Raw genomic sequence first — 26,084 nt, forward strand, 5'->3', positions numbered from 1 at the left:
ATAAATGCAGATTAGGATATTAACATAATAACCGATAATGGCTATCCGTTATATTGAGCCACAATACAAAGTTATCTTCTAGTCAAACAAACGTCGAGCGGGACTTAGCTCCTCTTTAGAGCCATGACCCAGTGGTGACATTTCCACATTCACATGGACGGGACAGGTCTACCCATAGGACGACCATCGCTAACTTCCCACAACGCAGCACTACAATACCCATGGCTGCAGAATGTACGAAGCTCAGCCCATTCCTCCTCGGGTCGATAAAATAAGTACAACATTGCAAGCAGTCGACGTAAGTTGTCCTGTGGACAGACGCGCCCCCGCCCACAGCAATGTGAAATTCCCACCACCGAGTTGAGCATGGGACTGTAAAAGTATAGCTTGGAGGTCACGTGTCGGGATGAAGATGAATTGTCTCAATAGGCAGGGACAATGATGCCAAGGGATGGGGGGAGGGGCGGGGTGTGGGGGGGGGTAGTGGGGGGAGGGGCGGGGGGGATGGAGTTACCCCCCACAGCCGGGGGGGAGGGGGGGCACAAATTACGAGGCGAGGCGTGGCGCCCGGCAAGGGCAGCGAGGCTATTCCTGCGCCGGTGTCCGGTATCCAACTCCATATGGGGGACGAACTTGGGCCCGAACCACAGCGACCCCCACAGCCACGGGCCCCCCCGACCCCTCGCAACCCAGAGACAGTCACGCAGTGAATGTCCATGGTAGGCATTGGGTATGGCATGCATCACCACCCCCTCCACCCACAACGCCACACCCCCCAGCACCCCCTCTCACCGCCCCCCACCCACACACCAACACATTCACACATCCACCACCACCCCCACCCACACATTCACACATTCACTACCACTCCCCACCCACGCATTCACACATTCACCACCACTCCCCACCCACACATTCACATATCCACCACCACTCGCCACCCACACACCCACACATTCACACATCCACCACCACCCCCACCCACACATTCACACATCCACCACCACCCCCACCCACACACCCACACACCCACACATTCACACATCCACAACCACCGCCACCCACACACCCACACATTCACACATCCCCCATCACCCACACACCCACATTCACACATCCATCACCACCCCCTACCCACACACCCACACACCCACACATTCACACATCCACCACCCCCCCACCCCCCTACCCACACATTCACACATCCACCACCACCCCCCCACCCACACATTCACACATCCACCACCACCCACACACCCACACATTCACACCTCTTGATGGCACAAGTTTTGTGTTCGCTCCGTCGCCCTCAGGGGCCGCGTGCTCGAGCCCCTCGACGGCCTCAGAAAGACCGCGTGAGCGTCGAGTGAGCCGCCCGCTCGGCTGTGACTTGGCCCCGGCTCGGCTCCACGACAATCCTGAGAGAGCGCGGCGGTGGTGGTGGTGGTGGCTGTGACCATTGCTCAGAGCCGGCTCAAGTTAAGCGTCGCATTGAGCCGCGTTCAACCGAGCCAGGGCCAGAGCCAAGGCTGAGCCCCAACCGGGCTTGAAGGTAATGGTGGGGGAGCCCACGAGCGGTCCAGATGTCACCCGCCGCTGATGCTAGCCGTGCCTGGGAATCAAACTCAGGCGGCCGGCCAGATTCACAGAGCAGTGCGATGACCAATTCACCACTTCCGCACCGCTTAAATACGAGCGTGTTTGTTGTAGGCCATGTTCGATCCACTGCTGGATTTAAAAAAATGAACCTCCCCCGAGCCGTCGCTATACGTCGCGAGCCTGCGACGGGACAAGCCCCAATCCGTGAGCCGCACACGAACCTCATTCGCTACTTCTCGCAGGAGTCGCAAACGATGATCACAGTTTACCGAGCACGATTCAACGCCCGTACGTTATCGTGACCTAGAACAAGAAGGCGAGTGTAACATTAATGGACGTGCCTTTTTTACATGTCGAGTATCGCCTCTTCGAGTGCACGTGCAGGGAGCGTGCTATCGTCTTTGTGACGTCACCGCGGCGGCCTCTCCCCCCCCTCCCCTCCGCGAAGCCCCTTTGCTCCGTCTCACCTGCCTTAGCGCTGCTCGCTGAGCCAGACTAAGGCAGGTCAGGGTCGGTGTGCGCTTCCATACACGGCGAGGGCTACCACGTGGCCTCGTCATCGCCCCCTCCCTCGCCCCCCCCCCTCCAGCCGCCCCCCCCCCCCGCGCTATATTTGTAAAACCACGGTCCGCACCCCCACTCCGGTCCCCGTGTCTGCTCCCTTCGGGCCCCTTCCCTCCCAATCCCCCCCCCCCCACCTCTCCCCGTTCCACCCAACACGCGCAGGGCACGGGGGTCCCATCGCCGCCAGACCCCGCACGCGGCACTCCTGACAAGGGGGGTCAAGGGTCGGCAGCAATGATGCGCCAATGCATCGATCGCAATGTAGTCGGTCGTCGATGATTAGGGGGCATGGCATTGCGTTTGTTTGTTTGACTGTTCGGGAACGGGGCCTCGTCGCAACTCAGTCATCAGAAGAGAGACAAACGTGAGTGTCTGCATACGTCTATGGGTGTCGATGTCAATGGATGAACACGTGTCAATGTCGTGGTCTCTCCGTAATTCTACGGCTATTTGGGTGAGTGAGCGGACTGCTGTGTTGCGAGTCGTTGGTGGCCGCGACTGAGACCGTCGTTCGAGTGCCCCGTTTAATCAGAGACGGGCACCTAAAGCCGATCCGAATCCAGGATTTCAGGGGCGGCAGCTTAGCCTGCCTGACACGGCCATTATGAACCTGCGAAGCCATCCCAGCGCCTCTTTGTCTCCTCGCTGAACCTGACACCGTGACCCCCCCCCACCGCAGAGAGAGAGAGAGAGTGAGGGGCGGGGCGGGGTGGGGTTAGCGGAGGGGAGGGGGTGGGGTAGCGTGTTTCGCCCGTCACATCTGCTGACCATGCGAACGGGATGGCAGCACAGCAAGTAGATTGATCGAAATGCCTATGTTTGTAAGGATGTTAAGTGGCGTCTCCTCTCCTTAAGAGGGGTTTTTGGGGGGGTTAGGTCGCGTTAATATATAAATGTGTCGTGAAAACCGCCACCACCCGACACAGCCAATTAGTAAGGTTTGTCACGCAAACAAAACACCTAAATTAGTTACGAGTTCAGCACACCTGTGTGTTGGAGAGTTCATACAATTCGAGTACGACGTTTCGCCAGTAATTACAACCAGCCTGATCAGGCGACACTGGTCAGATAACCCCTCACGACCCGCACGGCCTGGGAAGACCCTCATCCAGCAGTGGATTGTCACGTGAGTGCAGCTTGGCTCTTCGTTACATTGGCCTGAGTCGGGCTTTCCAAACATCCAGACGTCTCGACCCACCACCAACCACGCTCCGTCTTTCCGCAGTCGCCAATGTACTCGCCCCACCTTTAAAAAAATTGACTCGTTCCACTCCACGCTGCGCGCGCCCGATGATTGTTTAAGGCATCCCACGTGACGCGCTAAACAACCGACGCTGCCTGCGTCACGTGCGACACGTGCACACGCATCACGTGGAACAAGCGTGCACGCGCGTAAGGAACACGTGCTGACTGACGCACGCACACCGAGATCTCAGTCTTACATTGGATCGGCTCTACTTAAACAGACGGCGTTTATTGCTTTCAGCAGGGACAGACTTGGAGTGAGAAATGCTGCTGGGCGAGCAGAAAGCTACTGGCAAGAGCACTCCGCAGACACCAAGGGACCCGCAAACAGCAATGACGCGTCGCACGAGCAGCGTTCATTACGCGTGGCCGTGTTTACACTTCGCCTGACCCATTAACCCACGCATGAAATGGGCTAACCTGCCCTTCTTCTTTTTCCCAAAACAAACAACAGTGGAGGGTGGGGATGTGGGGGGCGCAAGTAACAGCAGCTTTCCCTCCCAATACATCCTTTACTTAACGGATTAAGCCGCATTAGGCGCGCGCAATCACGCGTGCTGATTGTCTGGGATTGGAATCGGGGGTGAATGTAGCTCCGTCCCGTCCCCCCTTTCTCTCCCCCACCTCCACCGGCCTCTCCTTACCACCCGCCCCTCCCCGTCCCCCATGGCTCACCAAGACTGTCGGTCTGCCCCCACGCCCGCGCTCCTCTTCTTCTTCTTACGCCGCTGCCATTAATTCGGGTCCATGATGGCGTACGCGCGGTGATGGTTTGTGAACGTGCGCGGGTGACACGGACCACGTGGAGGTGACACGGACCACGTGGAGGTGACACGGACCACGTGGAGGTGACACGGACCACGTGGAGGTGACACGGACCACGTGGGGGTGACACGGACCGAGTGGAGGTGACACGGACCACGTGGGGGTGACACGGACCACGTGGAGGTGACACGGACCGAGTGGAGGTGACACGGACCGAGTGGAGGTGACACAGACCACGTGGAGGTGACACGGACCACGTGGGGGTGACACGAACCGAGTGGAGGTGACACGGACCACGTGGAGGTGACACGGACCACGTGGAGGTGACACGGACCACGTGGGGGTGACACGGACCGAGTGGAGGTGACACGGACCACGTGGAGGTGACACGGACCACGTGGGGGTGACACGGACCACGTGGGGGTGACACGGACCACGTGGAGGTGACACGGACCGCGTGGGGGTGACACGGACCACGTGGAGGTGACACGGACCGCGTAGGGGTGACACGGACCACGTGGGGGTGACACGGACCACGTGGGGGTGACACGGACCACGTGGGGGTGACACGGACCACGTGGGGGTGACACAGACCACGTGGGGGTGACACTCATCATTGTGGGGGGGGGGGGGGTGTGCTGGGGTCATCACCTCAAGAGCTGTGCAGAAAATCAACAAACACAATCAGAGTCGATACTGTCAACGTCACGACACATCGTCACGGTCACGGTCAATCCACTGCTGGATGAAGGCCTCCTCTCGCAAGCCGTCGCCGTCTCTCACCATCCCGCATGCGATTTCACGATCCCACCCAGGGCCCTGCGGTTTCGCTAGAAATTATTTCAAGGCTCCATCTCCCCACGGTGGACGTCCCCTTTGCCCCCCCCCCCCCACTCTCCACCCCCCCGACTCTGCCTCCCCCTCTCCACTCTGCCCCCCACCACCACTCACCCCAAATCCCGGCAATAAAAGGAGGGGGGGCAGGTGCATGGTGGGCTCCACGCTCCCCGCTGGGCAGGGGTCGACCTCGGCCACGCGGTGCCGGGTGAAATCGGCGTCAGGGGAGAGAGGGAGCGGGGGAGAGAGACAAAGAGTCGCCAAGAGCCCGGGGCGAGCCCGGCCTCGTTCATTAAACAAGCCCCTCCCAGCAATTAGCGAAGCTCGTTTAGCAAGTCAACAGTAGTGGTCGTCCTATGGACAGTCTCGCCGCCGCCGCTGCCGCCGGCACAGGAATGTGGAAGGGCTCCCAGCCCTGGCTCTGCAGGGCTGTCCGCAAGGGGACTGAGCATCGTCTCGAAGTGAGCGCGAATTCACTTTGGTGACCGTGGCGATGAGCAGAGTGATGGGCGGGCTATGGGGGTGGAGGTTCGGGGGGAGGGGAGGTGTTGAGATTGATTTTCTTTCATCGACGTGGTGGGCCGTGTCTCTCGGTTACAGCGAGTCCTCATTTAACGGTGTGGATGCGTTCCTGAAAAGTGCCGCGTTAAGCGAAAATCGCGTTAAGCGAAAACACTTTTCTCCCATTGATAACAAAACGATACAGTTTCGCGAGATACGATGCACGCACACACAATACGATGGCGAAACAAATAACTTAGGGTATGCCACCGCGTAACTGTGTCATCCTGCGTACTGGATCACACCGATCAGCTGCGCAGTTCAACAATGTAGTTCGTCGTCAACCGCTCATGAACCGCGTCATAATGGGCGCTCTCCGCGTTACAACGGGCGCGTTCCGCGTCGTGCGAAGGGTGTCCCCTGATGTAGGAACTGCGTTCTCACGGAAACGCGTTGTGCGAGCACCGCGCGTTAAGCGAGGACTTGCCATATTGTATTTATGCATTTGTCTCTTCCGCTTTCCCATGCAATGGTTTGCCCTCGACGTCCACGACACGAGACGAGCAGCCCCTTGGTGGCGTGCGGCAGAGAACGCCCCGCGGACGTTGATACCATGGAACAGCTTCTGAGAAGCCCTGCCCAGCGACATATCTCATCGCCGCACCGGGCGGCGATGCACTTTCTCTCTCTCTCTGGCACGCCCTGCTGCAGAGGGGGAGAGGAAGGTGTTCGTCGTATGGCAGTCAAACTGAAATGCACCGTAAACTCTCCAGATCATGAGGCTCAACCATGACCCGACGTTTGCTTTAAAGCACAGGAGGGCAGGGGGCGTCTTGCAATCGCATGTATGTGCTGCGGCGAAAGGGACCTTTACCCAAAACGTCGCCTGTTATGTATGTATAATTATAGGTAAGATGGTCATCTTGTCGCCTTTTCAGGCCACACACACGCAGACACGCGCGGCGTTGTTGTGTTGGTTATCGACGAAAGTGTTGGCGTTGTTTTGTTCATTGTGTTTTTTCAACTTTGCCAACACAGCAGCAGTAGCAACATCACCAAATAATGCGTTTTTTTATCATCTAGAAAGTACGTGTTTCTGATCGTTTTATATATAATTCGGCAACTGTCTGTGTGTGTGACCAGATTTATTTAACTTTATTGACATCGGGTACACGTTTGGGGTACGTATTATTTTCCGGGGGCGTCTTATTTATCCGAACAATACCGGACATCACGTGCAAGTCATTGATGATGAGCCCATCGACTCGCTGAAACTGCTCCAACCACTGTGGTTGGACAGCTACAACCCTGGAGTCGAACTTGTCAACGATACAAGGTTTGCACTATCTGACCCGGTTCCACTTCACGGTGGTTCCAATCTCCGCAGGGCTGCACGTTCCACCGGTGCTGTGTGCACCCTGCTGATGAGCACTCAAGGGGAACGAGCCCGTTAGTGTGTGAGCGTGCAAAGGCTTCAGGGACAAAAAGGCAGTGATGAGACGGTGTTTTGATTCACGTGGAAATTGCAATCGCGTTTTTTTTTGTCGGCGACGTATTTAGTTTGTTTTGTTATGATGATTATTATTATTACTGCGGATAGCACACGGACGCAAGCGTGTAAACAGGGCGATGTTTTGAGCTCCATGATGATGTCTGACCGGGCCTCGGAGCGATGATACCGTCTGTTTATTAAACATCAACATCCCAATGCAGCACTCGCAAATATGTTCTGCTCCGCTCTCAATTTTAAATCCCGGTAGGGGAGCGGGTAGGAGGCGGGGGGTTAGGCAAGAGAAGGGGGGAGGGATGGGGTGAGTGAGTTGGGTATGTGATGGGGTGGGTGGGTGGGTCCCAGAACGCGAGAATCAGCGAGACCGATGCTGACTGCGAAAGCGGTGTAGCCCTCAAAGCCACCGCTTGCATTGCATCTCCCACCAGAGAGATCCCCTCCCCTCGCCCCCCCCCCCATCTCGTGTCCACTCTCCCCACCCACCCGCAACTCACCGCCCCCACCCCTCTCCCCCGTACTCCCTCCCTCCCTCTCCACGCGGACTCTGTGAATAGTGTCTCTCTCGACGAGTAACCCGAGCCGGGCTCTGGGCGTGCTTGGCTCTCCGCTTCTCCCCAAGCTCCCCGGCTCTCCTCCTAACCCCCCTCCCAGCCTCCCTGCGACTCCCACCTTTCCCACCCCTTTGGTCCCTCCCAGCAGCAGCTCCGCGGGGCAGGAGGTGGCTTGAGTCGCGACTGCAGCGCCGCGCACGGATTCTCGCCCCGCGTCCCTCCAGCGCGGCCGTGACGGACGCAGAGTCCGGTGGAGCGAGCGGGTTGAGCGAGCGAGAGGGTGAGAGGGTGGTAGGGAGGGAGACGGAGTGGGCGAGCGAGAGGGGAGGAGCGAGCGAGAGGGTGAGTGGGTAGATAATTGGTCGAGTGCGTGCGTGAGTTGGCGAGCCAGGGAGCGCGGAGTGAATTGTTGTTGAGCGAGCGCGACAGCGAGCGAGCGAGCGAGCGCGTGCGTGAGTGAGTGAATGAGCAAGAGAGCGCGGTTGAGTTGAGCGAGCGGGCGAAGCGAGCAAGTCGTCGATTCAGCGGTTGAATACTCGAGTGAGCAGGTGGTTAGGTGAGCGAGCGAGCGAGTGAGCCAGTGCGTGCGCGCTGTCAACGAGTCGGCGAGCAGATCATTGGAGCGGGGAAGAGGGGTGGGGTGGGGGGTAGCCCAGCTAGTGTCCACCATGGGCGAGCAGCCGCCTCGGGCGGAGCTCACGGCTGCCGAGGAGCTCCACAAGGCCGAGAGCGATGGTCGCGCCACGCCGTCGTCTTTGAGCGCCGTGGCCAAAGACTCCGCGGGCGCCGCCGTCGACACCGCGGGGGTCCACGCGTTGCTCGAGCGACTCCTCAAGACGGTGGAGAGCGTGCAGGAGTCGCAGGTGAAGATGGAGCAGCGGCAGGGGGACATCGAGGGCACGGTGAAGGCCATCGAGGCGGAGGTGGAGGGCTTCTGCCGGGCGCACGCGGCCACGGCGGGCGCGGTGAGGCAGGTGCTGGAGAAGGCGCGCAAAGTGAGCGCGAACGTCAAGGACGTGCGGGTCCGCCTCGACAAGCAGAGCCACGAGGTGAAGAAGCTGGAGGCCAACCACGCCGAGCTGATGAAGAGGAACAACTTCCGAATCATGGTCTACCAGGTAAGGGTGTCCTCCTGGGGCACGTGGGGAGGGGCGGGGCGGTGGGTGGGAGCGGTGGGCGGGGGTGGGGGCAAGGTAGGACAGGGGTGTGGGGATGCAAGGGGTGGTGGGGGGCAGGGGGGCAGGGGGGGCATGGGGGGCAGTGCGGGAGCAGGGAGAGTCGGTAGGGCAGGGCGCTGGGGGAGACATTTGCCCCACCACAACCACCTAGCACTGCCATTCAGCGGCAACATTGGTGTCGGTCTGGGGTGAGGCGAATGAAGTTTGACCTCAATCAGTGGGGCTTCCATGGGCTCCGGGGAATAGACATTACCTCCGGCGCCAATGTTATCACTCTTAGCGACCTGCACGCTTCACTCATAAACAAGATCAATACTCATTATGGGATTACCCAGACCAGCCTCAAAGAGTCTCGCGGCTGCCTTTCAGAAGCGCCCTGCTACATTGCGACGAGTGTCCAATGCGTTGGATTTAGCGAGAGTTTGGCAGCACGTGGGAGGGAACCGAGAAAGCCGACGACCCGGGGAGAGGAACGCTCCCAAGAGATTCGCACAGATGGATTTAAGAAGCTCCATTGCTGGGCTGCCAACGGGTGGCCACGTAGCGGCTCGGGCTACAGACACCACCTGGCCAACGGGGCCACCTCAACTCCATTCTAAAACCTCGCCACCATCAGCTCCATCACTCAACGGCATTCGTCTATAACACTGTGGTCACGGACGACTGTAAACCGTACAGTCGTCTGTGACGTTACGGGCAATGCCCCTTCTTAATAGTGCATGTCGCTTGAAGAAGGATCATTGTCCGAAACGTTACTTATAACATTTATATATTTTTCTCTTTTAAGGCCGCAGTGTTTTTTTCACGAATGTGTTCAGTTGTTTTTGTTGTTTTATAATTGGACGCCATGCCAACAACGCGGCAGCAGCACCACTGAATCATTTGGCGATTCAACACAGGGAGAGAGGGGGGAGTGGGGAGAGTCTCCCACCATGCGACTGCTCAGTGGATCAAACTCTGGTTATAGAAAGCGACATATGTCGCGCTGGAGCTGATGAGTGTTTCTCTAAATTTAACTCGAGCCACGCGGCCCCATCTCGCTCCTCCCCGGGGCCCAGGGTCCGAGAGGCCTCGGTTATTCACCCTCTCAGCGGCTCCAGATTCCGAGTGGAATCCACGGACCGGGTTTTGTGGAAAACCGGCCGCGGGCAGGTGGATTGAAGAGTACACGGGCGCGCGTGTGTGCGTGCAAGTGCTAAGAGATGGTATTGGTGGCCCATGGAGTGGAAAAACGTTTAGTGCGAGCGAGATATTTGTGTGAAATGTAACATGCCCATGTGCCTACATTTGCTTCATTAAGCGCGTGCTACCGACCTGCGATGGCAGTGTGATTCACAAACACGAGCATGCACGCAACAATGTTGAACAAACAACGGCAACGTGTGCGGAGAAAAACGTGGAAACACGCAACACGCTTGGAATTATATTGAGAGACAGAAAGAGGAGGGCGTTGATTCGATAATCTATGCGGGTCCGTGACATCATTCAACCCATTCCAAGAGTGGGCTTCGACGTAATACGTCACGGCTCGAAGGGACGATGGCGAGTGGTCAAGGGTAACGACGGAGTGGCAGCAGAGGAGCGGAACGCGTCCGAGATGGGCAGCTCGCGTGCATGATTAACAATGAAGGGTCGTGAGAGATGAAGGACGTTTTGGGGTGGCCGTCACCCAGCATCGGATTAAGCATGGCAGCCGATTATGAATTATTTGGGTGACCAGCGCGCGTGAATTGGCTTGATGAGGTATTTTCATCCAGCAGTGGATTGACACAAAGGACAGTTGATAAAGCAACAACTTGTTTGAAGTTTGTTATGTGCCGTCTTTGGACCATATTTGTTCGTAAATAACAACTATGGACGTGGCCCGGCCGTCCCTCCCTCCCGTCAGCCAGCCAGCAAAACCTTGTTCGACTATATTGTAAAAAACGGTCATCACCCTGCGTGGCTCTGGCAGGTGAAATTTCGGGCTTGCTTTTATCAAATAATTATCTGCTGTGCGTTATTTGATTAAAAAAAACTGTGTGGTCTGGACACGTGTGCACTTCATACAGATTGATAACCCTTATATTTAGTTGCGCAATGTTTATGAAACCGGTGACCCGATTTCAATTCGCGTCGATGCTCAACATGAGCAGCAAGTGACGTCTGAACTGCTTGTGCCCCGTCTCACCAATCGACACTCACCTATCACTAACCCTAACCCTATCACTAACTCTAAATCTAACTCTAACCCTATCTCTAACTCTACCCCTATCACTAACTCTAACCCTATCACTAACTCTAAATCTAACTCTACCCCTATCTCTAACCCTATCACTAACTCTAAATCTAACTCTAACCCTATCACTAACTCTAACCCTATCACTAACTCTAAATCTAACCCTAACCCTATCTCTAACTCTACCCCTATCTCTAACCCTATCACTAACTCTAAATCTAACTCTATGACTAACTCTAAATCTATCTCTAACCCTATCTCTAACTCTAAACCTATCTCTAACCCTATCACTAACTCTAACCCTATGACTAACTCTAAATCTAACTCTAACCCTATCTCTAACTCTATCTCTAACCCTAACCCTATATCTAACTCTATCTCTAACTCTATCTCTAACTCTATCTCTAACCCTATCACTAACTCTAACCCTATGACTAACTCTAACCCTATCTCTAACTCTATCTCTAACCCTATCTCTAACTCTACCCCTATCTCTATCTCTAACTCTACCCCTATCTCTAACCCTATCACTAACTCTACCCCTATCTCTAACTCTACCCCTATCTCTAACTCTATCTCTAACCCCATCTCTAACTCTAACCCTATCTCTAACTCTATCTCTAACCCTACCCCTATCTCTAACTCAACCCCTATCTCTAACCCTATCTCTATCTCTAACCCTATCTCTAACTCTATCTCTAACCCTACCCCTATCTCTAACTCTACCCCTATTTCTATCTCTAACTCTACCCCTATCTCTAACCCTATCTGTAACCCTACCTCTAACTCTACCCCTATCTCTAACTCTACCCTTATCTCTAACTCTACCCCTATCTCTAACCCTATCTCTAACTCTACCCCTATCTCTAACCCTACCCCTATCTCTATCTCTACCCCTATCTCTATCTTTAACTCTACCCCTATCTCTAACCCTATCTCTAACCCTATCTCTAACCCTACCCCTATCTCTATCTCTAACTCTACCCCTATCTCTAACCCTATCTCTAACCCTATCTCTAACTCTACCCCTATTTCTAACTCTACCCCTATCTCTAACTCTACCCCTAGCTCTAACTCTACCTCTATCTCTAACTCTACCCCTATCTCTAACTCTACCCCTATCTCTACCCCTATCTCTAACCCTATCTCTAACTCTACCTCTATCTCTAACCCTACCCCTATCTCTAACTATACCTCTATCTCTAACCCTATCTCTAACCCTATCTCTAACTCTACCCCTATCTCTAACTCTACCTCTATCTCTAACTCTACCCCTATCTCTAACCCTATCTCTAACCCTACCCCTATCTCTAACTCTACCTCTATCTCTAACCATTCCCAAAAGAAGAGGCACGATCCGGTCCCCGTCCCCCACTCGAGCCCCCCACCTCGTGCCGGCTCAGCGCTTTGATTGTTGTCTCTGTAAGCCCCCCCCCCCCCCCGCTCTGGGGGAGTGAGGGTGGTGGGGCTGAGTGGGAGGCATTGCCGGTGGTAATGGCAGTGGCAGCTCAACTCTGACGCCCTCTGGGCAGAGGTGGGGTTGGGGGTAGGGTTGGGGGCAGGGTTGGGGGTAGGTTGGGGTGATGAGGGGTGGGGGGAGGATGACGAGATGTTAACTACCTCGCCTGATATGCAGGAAGACGTGGGTTCGATCCCAACCCTGACGCCTGCTGCTGTATATTTAGAGTTTGCGTGTCTCTCTCTCTCCCCGTGGTCGCATGTTTTTTTTTCTCCCGACCCTCCGGTTTTCCCCTCCACATTTAGAAACACGCGTTGAGAGTATTTGGCTGCTATCAATTTCCACGTGGTAAGCCACTACGTTGAACTATCATTTGTGGCCATGTTGTTTCCGAAATAGAGCTACACAGCTCAGTGGGCCTTACCTGGTCAAATAACAAAAATAAGTTTTAGTTGAGTGTGAGGTGGGAAGAACCAGGCGATGATCACTCTGTGATGTGTGGTCGGGTTGCACCTCATGCAGCTTGGCATGGACCACGCACGGCACGAACTGAAGGCACCTAGGAGAGCCGTACCGCAGCACCGCGCGCGATGGTGATCTTAACGTTGGCTGGGACGCGGGTGTTGGTGGGGGTTGTTTTTGATGGTGCAATTGGTGATGGTGCCCCTTACCGCAGCCCAAATTTGAACGGAGGGCGTGAAAGATGGGACGTGGAATCTGGGACCGGGGTAGTGAGGCTGAGTACCTTGGAACTGGGATCTGAACCTGTAATTTGGTTCTGAAATATGGGACCCAAAATCTTGGTCTAGGGGTTTCAATTCAAGTCAGGTGATTCCCGATCCTGCCATCTACACACAGCACCTTTCTCCCCACGTCCTGACGATGATGACGATTCAACAAGTGATGATGACGAGCAACCAAAGCAATCTGTGTAACGTGCGTGCACGCTCTGTGTGTTTCAGGAGGGCTCCGACGCCCCGATCTCCATCGCGACGAGCAGCAAACGCTCCAAGTCTGAGCTGGCCACAGGTGGAGCAGCCGCGGCTGCTGCAGGCGGAGCCGCGGCTGGAGCCGGCGGGGCAGAGCCACGAAACGGAGCCGAGGCGTCGGTGTTGGAGGCGTCTCCCAAAGAGATCGTGGACGAGTCGACCAACCCGTTCGAGGTGGACGCGGAGGCGCTAAACCTCTCGTCGGACGAGGACGTGGAGATGATCGAGGAGGTGGAGTCGACGGCGTCGAAACTGCGCCGGACCGGCAAGAAGCGCGTGGAGAGCATCAAGAAGGCGTTCTCTCGGGAGAACTTCGAGAAGAAGGTGAACAGGATCGTGTCGCCCGAGAAGCGCGAGAAGATCAAGAGCACGTTCACGCACCGCCACAAGGCGTCGGCGGACGCGGGCGAGGCGCACGGCGGGGGCGAGCCGTCCTCGGCGGGCGACGCCTCGGCCGGGGAGGCTCCGTCCACTCCGGGGGAGACGCGACGGGGGGACGACGACAAGGTCGAGGTGCGGGACGCTCACGGGGTGGCGGCCGAGGTCCCCGCGGACCCGGCCGCCCCGGGGACGCCGTCGTCCTCCACGGCGTCGCAGCGCTCATCCAGCATGAAGCGCATGGAGAACATGAAGAAGGCCATGAGTCGCGAGAACATCGAGAAGAAGGTGGACACGCTGGGCAGGAAGATCGTGCCGCCCGAGAAGCGCGACAAGATCAAGAAGTCGCTGACGCCCGACCACAAGAAGGGCGCGCGCTCCAACACCTCGTCCTTCAAGGTGCCGCCCTTCAGCTTCACCGTGAAGAAGTTCAGGGAGGGCGACGCCGTGGAGGTGGAGGATTTCGAGATCGACCCCAACAACGTGGAGATCCTGAGCGGCAGCGAGACGCTGCCCGACGACCACGGCCACCACCACGCGCTCGGGGAGACCCCTCCGCCCGACTCCCAGGAGCCGCACGGCGAGGCGGGGTCCCCGACCTTCGCGGCTCGGATCGCGCCGCCGGCGCCAGGCGGTGACGAGGCTCTGGCGGCGCTCGCCTCCGTGGAGCAGAAGGCGTGAAAGGAGGGACGAGCGCCGAGGTGGAGGAGACGGAGCGAGAGACGTTGACCTGGGTCGCGCGACGCGGCGTGGCCGCCGGGGGAATTCGTGGCGCGCTCGGGGTGGGGGGGGGGGGGGTGGCGTGTTTTGAGTGGTGTTTTGAGAATGACGTTAGAACTTGGGATCTGAGTTGATGAAGTGAACTGAGTCACGTGGCATGGAGGCATAGAGGAAGAGGTGGGGGGTGATGAGGATCGCGGACGTGGATCGGGAGCCGTGGGAATTTCATGGAGCGGCGGGATGGATCTGGAGCCGAAGCTGTTCGGATCACGCGTGGTTCAGATGGATGTGGGGATGGCATGAGCGGATGAGTTCATCCGTCGGGATGAAATGGAACAGATGGGTTTATCAGAAAGTGAAAGAATCGCGTGGATTGAAATGGAGCTGAATGGATCGCATGGGTCACGGGTGCCATGCAGGATGACGCGGGTAAGAGCTACGGATGTGGAACTGGGAGGCGAATCGCGTGGAGCAGATGGTTGGAGCTGAAGCCGAGTAGGTGACGTCGAGCAGGGGAGCGGCACCGTGGAGATCACGCGGAGCGGATGGACAGAGATGAAGCTGGGGGACGAGGAGGGTGAGGAGGACGAGGGAGAGATTTGCGGCGTTAACGATCTACACATCGCTCGCTCGCTCGCGCGTGGAGGCTCAATCCGCCCGACCTATCGAGCCAAATTTTCGCTTCTGTCTCATTGCCGGCGGGCGCGGCGGCTCCTGCTCGTCTTTCATGTGCTTGCGAGCGCACATAGGCAAGCAGCGCACACGTCCTAGCAGGGTGTGAATCTCGCCAGGTGGGAGGGGGGGTGCAGAGGCGAGCTACGGTGGTGAGGGTTGCGGTGAGGGTAGGCGAGGTGGTTTGTGGTGGGGTGGGGGGTGGGTTGTGGAGGAGCAGATATGGGTGCAGCACAACAGCCGCGGGGGGGGGGGGGTTATGGGAGTCGGGGTGATGTAATGTTCACTGATGTGAAAACGATCTCCACAGCTCCGGGGCTAGTCCGCTGAGCAAAAGCCACGAAGTTGGTGCAGGTGTGGCCCTGCACTCGTGCTGCGTGAGATTTATAAGCAAAGGTTCCGAGCAGTGAACGATGGTGATCACGACGCTGCTTTGTTTATAGGGTTGATTGTGGTGGTGGTGGTGGTGGAGGTTGGTGGTTCAGTACAACAACACGACAACAGGACAACAACACAACTACGACAACACAACACCAACACAACAAAAATACAGCAACGCAACCTTTACATGTATCTACGGGACCTTTATTGCCACTCTCAAAATGGTGAAATAAGAAGAATCGGCTTTGCCCCTTCATGGCCAAAACCGCAGGAGGCGTTCAGATGTTCAAACACCAATAGACACCTATTGCAAGGCACCGAGTCTGCATAAACCACACAAGTACATGTGGCGACACATTAAAACAAGCGTGCTCTGATAATATGGGCATTGTCTCTGAAACTGATTGGCCTACTACACCAGAGACCAGCCTCCTTTATGGCCTTGTCTCACCGCCAGTGTTAGACCAGAGACCAGCCAAAAGGCGAACAGTACAAAGGCAATGCACGTATCAAAGCAACAACAACAAATCAAGATTCAACAACAACAATGATAATGATGGTAGCTTCGGGTTGAGCAGTGAAATCTACGGGACCTTTTTTATGCCAAAATCAAAATGATGAAACAAGAAGAATCATATTTACCCCCTCCGACTGCCCTGGTTGTCATTGTAGGCACGCTGAACTTTCAGGGACAGTTAGATTCTATCTTCGGGCGCGGCAGTTGAAACAACGGTGCCAGTTTCTTAAATCAGCCACCCCCCTTCTCCCCCCGCCCCCCACCCACCACCGCTAAGCCTAGCCCCCCCCCCCCCCTTGGTAGCAGTAGGGGTGGATTCACCACAGCAAATCTGGCAGGTGGGGTAAAGTGTGGGTACCCCCACCTCTTCCAAGACGTCTAGTTTAGCACGGTTGGCTACGTACGGTGCGACAGAAATTCAGCGTACATACATTATCAGCCACCGTACGTGATACTGGCTGGATGAAGACCTCTCCGTGCCGTCATCATCTCTCACGGTCCTGCGACACAACAACAAGTTCAGCACACATACATGATCAGCGTGAAAGAGCGAGGCCCTTCTGGCAGCAGTGGTGCGAGCAAGCAATTGCAGGGCTGCACCTTTACCCTTTACAACCCCCACATACTGCCCCCCCCCCGATTCCCCTCCCCCTTACCCCCACCACCCCCCGAGAGAATGTGTACCCAATCAACAATTCACTTGCCCACCAGCCGCCACTGATGATGATTATGATGGAGTTCATTTACCCCCGAACGCCTCGGCTGAGTCTCAAAACTAGTTCTCAAGAGGGTCCCTGCTACAATGGGACATTTCTTTTGTAAGTTAATCGTGTTTGTTTTGTGTGTATGTGCGTGTGTTGGGGTGGGGGGAGTGGGACCCCGGGAGAAACCCCACCACGCATACGAGGGTGACACTCAGACAGCTGGACAGGCGAGTTCACGAAACCCACGTGCTGTGCTGCGCATTTTCATGGCCACCTCGCAGCTCAGCGGGTTTGGAAATCTCACCGATCTTTGCGTGATCCACCGACCCTTAGGCTCCCAAGTGCTTAGATCACCGACGCGAATCGCTGCCACGCAAAACCTCAATGAGTCTCAATAGCCCTCAGTGTAGAGCAGTGCTTCTTCAGCTTGACTGCAGCCTTGCATCCCTTTGGTTATCAATCGTTAAAACAATGTGTAATGTTAATACAAAAACATCGGGGTTGATTAAACAAAGTAAGTTGTTCTAACGTGCCCGTGCGTAATTTGTGTTTTCGATTATTTACCTTTTAAAAAAATAATCTGGACGTGCCTCGCATCCCCCAGAAAGGGCATCTCCTGGGGGTGTGTGATGCGTGCACCCCAAGTTGAGAAGGAGAAGAATAACCACTCACTGGTTTAGAGGGAGTGCCCTCGCCAACAACATCTGGTTACACTTTTTTGATTTAAAGCTTTCGTGACTGCAGGGATTCATATCCTTGGTTCTTTCGATAAAGTCACGTAGAAGGGAAACAATAAAATAATAAAAATATAAAACAATCAAATTATCACGACGTTTCGACTGCAATACAAGCAATCATCATCAGGTGTGGTGATGATTGCTTGTGTTGCAGTCGAAACGTCAATCATCATCACACCTGATGATGATTGCTTGTGTTGCAGTCGAAATGTCGTGATAATTTTATTGTTTTATATTTTTATTATTTTATTGTTTCCCTTCTACGTGACTTTACCGAAAGAACCAAGAATATGAATCCCGAAAGCTTTAAATCAATATTTAAGTCTGACTCTGCTGATGAAACCGAGAAGGTTGAAACCGCTCCAGAGATTGTTTAAACAAAATGCTGCTGGATCATATTGGTCTGGAAAGAAAAGAGGCCGATGGACTGTAACTAGTTTTTATTTTATACGTGGAGACAGTACGGAGCGTTGCTTCTGTTTGCTTTCTCCTTTTCAGGAGGGTCCTGCTATTGATGTTTGGCTAATTTCTTTATTGAGTGTGTTTGTTTTCGTGATGTTAATCGAAGTGTAAGGGCAACACTTGTGCCTATTAATCGTCCGCCAGCGCGCAATTGGGATCGTCCAACCCTCGCCGTGCACCTGCGTTGCCTCACGCGGTTTGGACTATTCCAATGCGATGATGAAAGTAGTGGGGGGATGGAGTGTTTTAACCTCTCCTCCCTGATCATCCCGTGAGCATCAGAACATCAAACAACATAGCACCGATTAAGCCGACACCAATTGCTATAATATAATGTACGAACATGCCCCCCGCCACGAGAATGTGGAATGTCCATCATTTTGCTCAGGGCCACCAGCAGAGATGATGAGCACCGTCAGAATTTTAAGAGATGTACATTTCTGGCCGACTTCGCCTCAGATCATCATCCTCTGGGGCTCTATGAATCCATTACCGCTTTGTACGAGAAGTCAAAACCGGTTTCATCCAGCGCGGTCGCGACACGTGGCCTTCATCCAGCAGCGTCGCGTGACCACGGCGTTCCTTTGCGGAGTTGCGGCAGTCAGGGTGCGGAACGCGTCCCAGACGACGACGCAGGTGGGGATGATGATGATGACGATGAGATCGACTCGTGCACAAGTGCTGCGTGCATTCGTGTGAGAGATGGGTGGCGGCTTGGGCATCCGGCAGTGGATAGACCATGGCTGATGACGACGACGATGTCGATGTCTCGTATGCGCAACGGAGGCTCGGCTTTGCTTGGCTGTCTGTAAGATAGGCAGCGGCGCGCTCTCAATGTCCAACCACGCCCTCCCTGCAGCTCGCGTACGGTTTGCATGGGGTCGCGTGACCTCCTCCGACCCCGATAATCCTCCCGTCTTCCCCCGATCCCGCAGCCCCTAGAGAACTGCCCTCGAGGACCGCCCCTTCGCCTTGCCTTGAGTTGGCTGATGTGTTTGTGTACCCGTGGTTTCAAGCGGGGGTTTGACTTGTCCGCGTCACGCCTAATTTGCAGCATGCATGCCGAGTCAGCAGATGAGGTACCTCGAGGTGACGCGTGACTTTAGATGACGTAGAGCGTGGTGCTGCTTCCCCCCTCCTGCCCCTCCCCTCCTCCCTTCATCCCCCTCCCCCCGCATCTTGACTAACCCTCCCCCATCCTCTTTAACCCCCCACGCTGCCCCATGGCCCACTCCTGGTATCGTTCTTCCCCCTCTTCCCGACATCTCCGATTTACCCCCCCCCCCACTCTGTCTCTCCCCGCATCTTGACTTCTGCCTCTCCCCTTCACCCCCCAGCGTCCCACGCATCTCGGCTCCCCCCTCCCCCACCCTCCCCTCTCCCTCCGCGCGTTCCACCTCACGCGTTTTAATTCTTGGCTCCGCGGTGGCTAGGAGATGTTAACTCCCTCGCCTGGTATGCAGGAGGTCGCCTGTGTATTTCCGGGTCCTCCGGTTTTTTCCTCCACATTTATAATCAACACCACCACGTGTTTGGGGTGTTTGGCTGCTATAAATGTCCACGTGCTAAGCCACTTCGCTGAGCTGTCATTTGTGGCCACGTCGCTTCTGCAAAAGAGCTACACAACTCAGTGAGCCTTATCTGGTATTTTTATTAAATACTTCTCTCCCCCAACTTATTTTCCTCTACCCCCCCCCACCTCCCGCGCCCCAGGCATGTAACGATTTATCTATTTAATCGATTATCAGATATTTATGCAAATTGCACAATGCAATACAATACAATCCGGATTGGCGCAGCGCCTACACCGCAAACTGCGTGAAAATTGATGGCGCATTTGGGCTAAAGGAGCGAGCGCGGCTGACGATACGAACGACACAAACACACACATCGAGAATGTTATCGAATCTCCGCCCGCGAGTCGCGATATTCCAATCGTGATGAACCCAATTTGCGGTCCGTTCATCGCGAGGAGGGAGCCTCGCTTTGGCGTCTCCGTGTGGATCGTCGCACGCCTGACGCTCGCTGCTCCAGACCGCCGCTGCGTCGTGTCAACTTGTCTACACGATTCATGAATTAACGTGTTTATTAATTTACTAATTATCTCTTGACGACTGTCGCGCTACAAAATCCCAATAAACACGTGTTCATGCGACGCCTCTGCGACTCGACTCTTTCCTGCGGGGTCACGTGGTGGGCCCAGGTGTGTGGTGGGGGGGGGGTCCATACAGGTGAACCCCGCCCCTACCCCCCGCGGAGGCAGCCCCGCCCCTCGCCCACTCCATTCCACCTCCCATCAGCCTAATTGGCGAGCTCATTAAGGGTGCGGAAATCGCAGGTGAGGATGGACGGGGAACCCCAGAGGCGTAGGCACGGAGACGAAGGAAGACCGGCACAGTGGGGGTCACGGAGAGACGGGGAGAGGGACGCACACAGAGACACAGAATCACGGAGAGACGGGGAGAGAGACGCACACAGAGACACAGAATCACGGAGAGACGGGGAGAGAGACGCACACAGAGACACAGAATCAGGGAGAGACGGGGAGAGAGACGCACACAGAGACACAGAATCACGGAGAGACGGGGAGAGAGACGCACACAGAGACACAGAATCACGGAGAGACGGGGAGAGAGACGCACACAGAGACACAGAATCACGGAGAGACGGGGAGAGAGACGCGCACAGAGACACAGAATCACGGAGAGACGGGGAGTGAGACGCACACAGAGACACAGAATCACGGAGAGACGGGGAGTGAGACGCACACAGAGACACAGAATCACGGAGAGACGGGGAGAGAGACGCACACAGAGACACAGAATCCAGACCGAGACGCAGAGAGAAAGGGGAGGGGCGGTCATAGACAATGAGAGATCCAGAGAATCGCGGAGAGATTCACGGAGAGACAGAGAATGACAGATACACGGGGACAGAGAGCGTACACGGAGATAGGGAGAGAGACACGGAGTCTCGGAGACACACACACACAAACGGCACGGGAAGGGACATTACGAGAGTATGTTTAGAGAGACAGAAAAGAGAGAGACACACAGAGAGCGCAGATAATTTGGAGGGAGTCCTCGAGAGGCCTAGAGATTCGAGAAGGGGTGGTGGGGGGGGCTGCATACGTGTCACACACGTGTGTGGACATGTCACGTGTCACACGTGTGTGGACATGCCACGTGTCACACACGTGTGTGAACATGCCACGTGTTGTACACGTGTGTGGACATGCCACGTGTCCACACACGTGTGTGAACATGCCACGTGTTGCACACGTGTGTGGACATGTCGCGTGTCCACACACGTGTGTGGACATGCCACGTGTCCACACACGTGTGTGGACATGCCACGTGTCGCACACGTGTGTGAACATGCCACGTGTTGCACACGTGTTGCACACGTGTGTGAACATGCCACGTGTCACACGCGTGTGAACATGCCACGTGTCACACACGTGTGTGAACATGCCACGTGTCACACGTGTGTGGACATGCCGCGTGTCACACACGTGTGTGAACATGCCACGTGTTGCACACGTGTGTGAACATGCCACGTGTCACACGCGTGTGAACATGCCACGTGTCACACGTGTGTGGACATGCCACGTGTCACACACGTGTGTGAACATGCCACGTGTCACACGTGTGTGGACATGCCGCGTGTCACACACGTGTGTGAACATGCCACGTGTCACACGTGTGTGGACATGTCACGTGTCACACTTGTGTGGACATGCCACGTGTCCACACACGTGTGTGACACATGCCATGTGTCACACACGTGTGTGAACATGCCACGTGTTGCTGACACAGGTGACGTTCCTACAGCCTTGACACTCACCCACGTGAGCATACGCATTGTGCGAGTGCGTCTGTGTGTGGTGCTGGACACCCACCACCTCGTGTGCCGTGGCGGCCTTCATAGGTGTTCCCGAGCATCACCTGTTCCATTATTAACCGGTCCGAGGCCTCCCTCAGGTCGACTCAGCCTGCGGTGCGTAAACACCACCACTGGGGAGACAAAGGTGGCCGGGCGTGGTGCTAGCCGCATCACCCCCTAGTGCGCTGGCCTTCATAGGTGCTCGCTAGCAGCACTTGCGCTTGGGAAGGCTGTACAATGTGCATGCTACCTGTGCGCGTGTGTGTGTGTGTGTGGTGTCCGCGCGTGCGTTTGTGTCGACATTTGCGTCTCGCTGTGTGCATGCATGCGGAGTGACTGAAGGTGGACACGGCTTGGTGGAGTCCCACCCCTCCCGAGTCGTCGCAGCGATGAACCCCGCCGCTGCTTCCTGACACGGTTGCCTGGCCTGAGCGCCTGCACGCGAGAGTGTCGATGCTGCTCTGCGTGCACGTCAGCCATGCGAAGCGAAAGAAGAATATTCGTGCGTGGGCTGAGAGTGATGTCGCCGGCTCGACTCCGCGGAGAGGATACGGGGAGACTCGCCTGCGGTGGGGGAGATGTGAAGAGGAGGAGGGAGGAGGACGAGGATGCGATGATGTGGTGTGGCGCAGATGGGAGGAAGAGGAGCTGTGAAGAGGTGCGCATGAAATGATAGGAAGGAGTTCGGAGGATGAGGTGATGAAGAAGTGTAAATGGAGACGAGTTGGAGATGAGCAGAGATGATGTGAAAGATACGAGGAGGAGATGATATGGGGCGACGGAGTTGGGGGGATGGCGCCGATGAGACGATATGAAGCAGACGCGGAGGTGGAGATGAGAGGAGATGGAGGACAAGACAAGCGGTGGAGGAGATCAGACGCCAAGCACGTGAGATGAGACGGAGTGGAGGATGACGTCTTGCAGAGGACGTGGGATAGAGGGCAGCAGAAGAGGTGAGATTCGGCGGAGGAGATGGAATCAATGAGAAGAGATGACGTGGGGGAGATTTGATGAGGAGGTGAGGTGGAGACGAGGTGGAAGAGGTGAGAGTCATGGCCTAGGGACTTCGCCTTCAAGAATAACCCGGGAGTTGGCAGCGTGGGCACGCGCCCGGCATTATCTCCCCGCTCCAGTTCCACGAAGCAACCTGTGGTGAGCGGAGAGGTGAGAAGTACAGGGTGTGGTGAGCGGAGAGGTACGGGGTGTGGTGAGCGGAGAGGGGAGAGGTACAGGCTCTGGTGAGTATAGTGGTGAGAGCGTGAGGCTATGGAGAGTGTGGATGGAGGGGTAGCCCGATAAGTAATCTAAGAACAAACTCAGGGCCCATGCAGCTCAAGGGGCCCCAGATTCATGACAAAACAAACATACAGCCACCGAATATTAACTCGAATACAAATCCTAATAGATATATCAAGCTAAGCATCATACAATTCCAATTAAACTGGGTTCCAAAGCCAAGCGAGCCGATGTTGATGATCGTAACACTTTTTATTTGGCACTTTATTTGGCTACATTCCAACTCTGAGAAGTAAAAATATCGGTTTGATTGTCACGCGACGAGCATTACTCTCTTTAGCATAGCAGGTGCTGCCCCCCCCCCACCATCCCACCCGTGTGTCGACCAACAGCGGTCATCATCAGCAGCAGCCACGCTCAATCCACTGCTGGATCAAAGCCACCGCCAATTCCTCGTCACCTCTCGTCGTCCTACAATGTAGCAATACAATCATCTGGCACCGTGCGCACTAGACGATGTCATTCGCCATATCTGCACGGTGGATGTTCACTAAAACAGTTCTCAGTAGCAGTTCCGGCATATCCATTTCCGTGGGACGTTCTCCAACACACACGCAGTTGGAGAGGGTTGCGCTCCTCTCTAGGAAGGACCTGGATGGAATCTTCAATTCTGCGCTGCGCTGCGTGGCTGTTCCCGTCGTACGTTGGTCGGCGCGATATCCGACGTTTTACCCCACGCGCTGGGAGCTACCTTCACGGAACTGCTCACGTGCAGATGCTCAAGAAGCTCCGAGCACGCGAAGCGAAACGTCGGACACCGCGCCGAACGCCACCACACGCCGGCACAATCGGAGATACCAAACGGGGAGCTACGCAGCACAAACGCGAAAACCCATACTCAGTTAAATCCTTCATAGTATTACGCGACACCGAAAGCATGGTACAATTCCAACGATAAAGACACTGTCCGAAGTTCAGAATCAGAATCTGTATTTACACTGGAGGAATGCGATGAACTATGAAACATTTTTCACAGATGTCCTATAGGGGCGGGTCAGAAAGTTACAACAACAACAAGACAAAAACACAATAGGCTTGCAGCGTATAAGAAAGTTAAGCAAATCACACGACAATTTTCAAATAAAACCAAACTAATTTTTATTTTACCAGTTGAAGCCTACTGAGCTGTTAGCTCATTTTGTCCGAAGCGACCTGCATGGCCACAAATGATAGCTCGGTAAAACAAGAACAAAAAACTCGATATTTCCGAGAGCCACAATGCCACCATGGTGGTGAAGACGAGACGGTGGTCCTTAACAAATGACGTTAGGAAGCAGTTCATCAAAAGAGCCGTCCGCATGCGGCTCCGGGAACCGCCGCAGGTTTTTGCCGACGTCTGCTGAGTCAGAGCGAGATGCCTGCGCCCCCCGCCACTTCTCGGAGAGCCTTGAGCGTGGCTGTGGGCCAGGAGCAGGGCCGGATTAAGATTTTGTAGGTCCCTGGGCTGCAGGTACGGTGAGGCCCCCAGTAATATTTTCAAAAGGAAAACAAAGTTATAGAAAAATAAAATATATTTTTACGAGGCTAACAACAAATAAAATTCGCCTTTCATAATTGAAATAACTTTTCACTTCATCTCTGGACAAAGTTAAAGAAAAATAAAATGTATTTTTACAAGGCTAACAACAAATAAAATTCAGCATTCACAAATTAAATAACTTTTCACTTCATCTCTGAACAAAGTTAAAGAAAAATAAAATGTATTTTTGCAAGACTAACAACAAATAAAATTCAGCTTTCACAAATGAAATAACTTTTCACTTCATCTCTGGACAAAGTTAAAGAAAAATCAAATGTATTTTTGCAAGACTAATAACAAATACAATTCAGCATTCACAAGTGAAATAACTTTTCACTTCATCTCTGGACAAAGTTAAAGAAAAACAAAATGTATTTTTACGAGGCTAACAACAAATAAAATTCAGCATTCACAAGTGAAATAACTTTTCACTTCATCTCTGGACAAAGTTAAAGAAAAATCAAATGTATTTTTACGAGGCTAATAACAAATAAAATTCAGCATTCACAAGTGAAATAACTTTTCACTTCATCTATGGACAAAGTTAAAGAAAAATAAAATGTATTTTTACGAGGCTAACAACAAATAAAATTCAGCATTCACAAGTGAAATAACTTTTCACTTCATCTCTGGACAAAGTTAAAGAAAAATAAAATGTATTTTTACGAGGCTAACAACAAATAAAATTCGGCATTCACAAGTGAAATAACTTTTCACTTCATCTATGGAGGCCCCCTGGGCTGCTGCCCCTGAAGCCCCCGTGCCTGAATCCGGCCCTGGCCCACGAGTGGCCCCGGGGTCTATGAATAGCGGTGGCGGCCAGCAGCCGACCATCGCGCGTGCCCGGTGAGTCACCTGGCACGAGGTTTGTTCGTCCTGGCCAAGGATCGCGTCTCGTCCGTGGGGGAAGTTCGCGTCGCTCGCTCGCTCACTCGCTCGAGTCAGATGTGTCCTTCCAAACGTAGTTGTCAGTGGGGAAGGGGCTTGATGCTAATAATAATAGTAGCACTTCGACTCTGAATATTAATAGTAAGTTAAAAATAATATTAACACTGTAATAGTTATTGCGTCATTATTTTATCCTGGATTCTGAAACGTTATTTAGAACTTAATTTTGTGTTTATTTTGTTGTCCTTCCCCCGCACCTCCGATTAGCACGGTTGACTACGTACGGTGCGAACGACGTTCAACGTACACACATTATTAGCCACGATACGTGATCCTGCTGGTTGAAGATCTATCCATTCCACCATCATCTCTCACGGTCCTGCGACACAACAATTAATCTCGGAGATGCACACACGCTGATTGTATCGCTCCATCTCCGCAATGTACGTCCTCTCGAACGTGCTCCCCTCTTTGCCACTCCAACGCTCGTCTCGCCCACCGACCATCAG

General features: G+C 54.5%; 1 protein-coding gene across 1 annotated transcript; it reads left to right on the top strand.

Moving 5' to 3' along the window:
• The first annotated feature begins 7,558 nt into the window (after window positions 1-7,558).
• On the top strand, window positions 7,559-20,142 carry LOC116943945 (caveolae-associated protein 1-like). The gene is made up of 2 exons (XM_032957317.2): window positions 7,559-8,690; window positions 13,390-20,142. Exons 1-2 carry the CDS (start codon window positions 8,241-8,243, stop codon window positions 14,473-14,475), a joined length of 1,536 nt encoding a protein of 511 aa, XP_032813208.2. The 5' UTR covers window positions 7,559-8,240; the 3' UTR covers window positions 14,476-20,142.
• The last annotated feature ends 5,942 nt before the right edge of the window (window positions 20,143-26,084 follow it).

The sequence above is a fragment of the Petromyzon marinus genome, chromosome 19 (genome assembly GCF_048934315.1).
Source record: "Petromyzon marinus isolate PM22_M1 ecotype Great Lakes invasive population chromosome 19, UKy_Petmar_22M1.pri1.0, whole genome shotgun sequence".
In the NCBI taxonomy this organism is placed as follows: Eukaryota; Metazoa; Chordata; class Hyperoartia; order Petromyzontiformes; family Petromyzontidae; genus Petromyzon; species Petromyzon marinus.

What these genes read in the sequence shown, in the direction of transcription:
- LOC116943945 (XM_032957317.2), top strand. Translation starts at nt 8,241, where the DNA reads ATGGGCGAGCAGCCGCCTCGGGCGGAGCTCACGGCTGCCGAGGAGCTC. An exon ending in TCCGAATCATGGTCTACCAG is followed by an intron (nt 8,691 to 13,389) that starts GTAAGGGTGTCC and finishes TGTGTGTTTCAG; the next exon opens with GAGGGCTCCGACGCCCCGAT.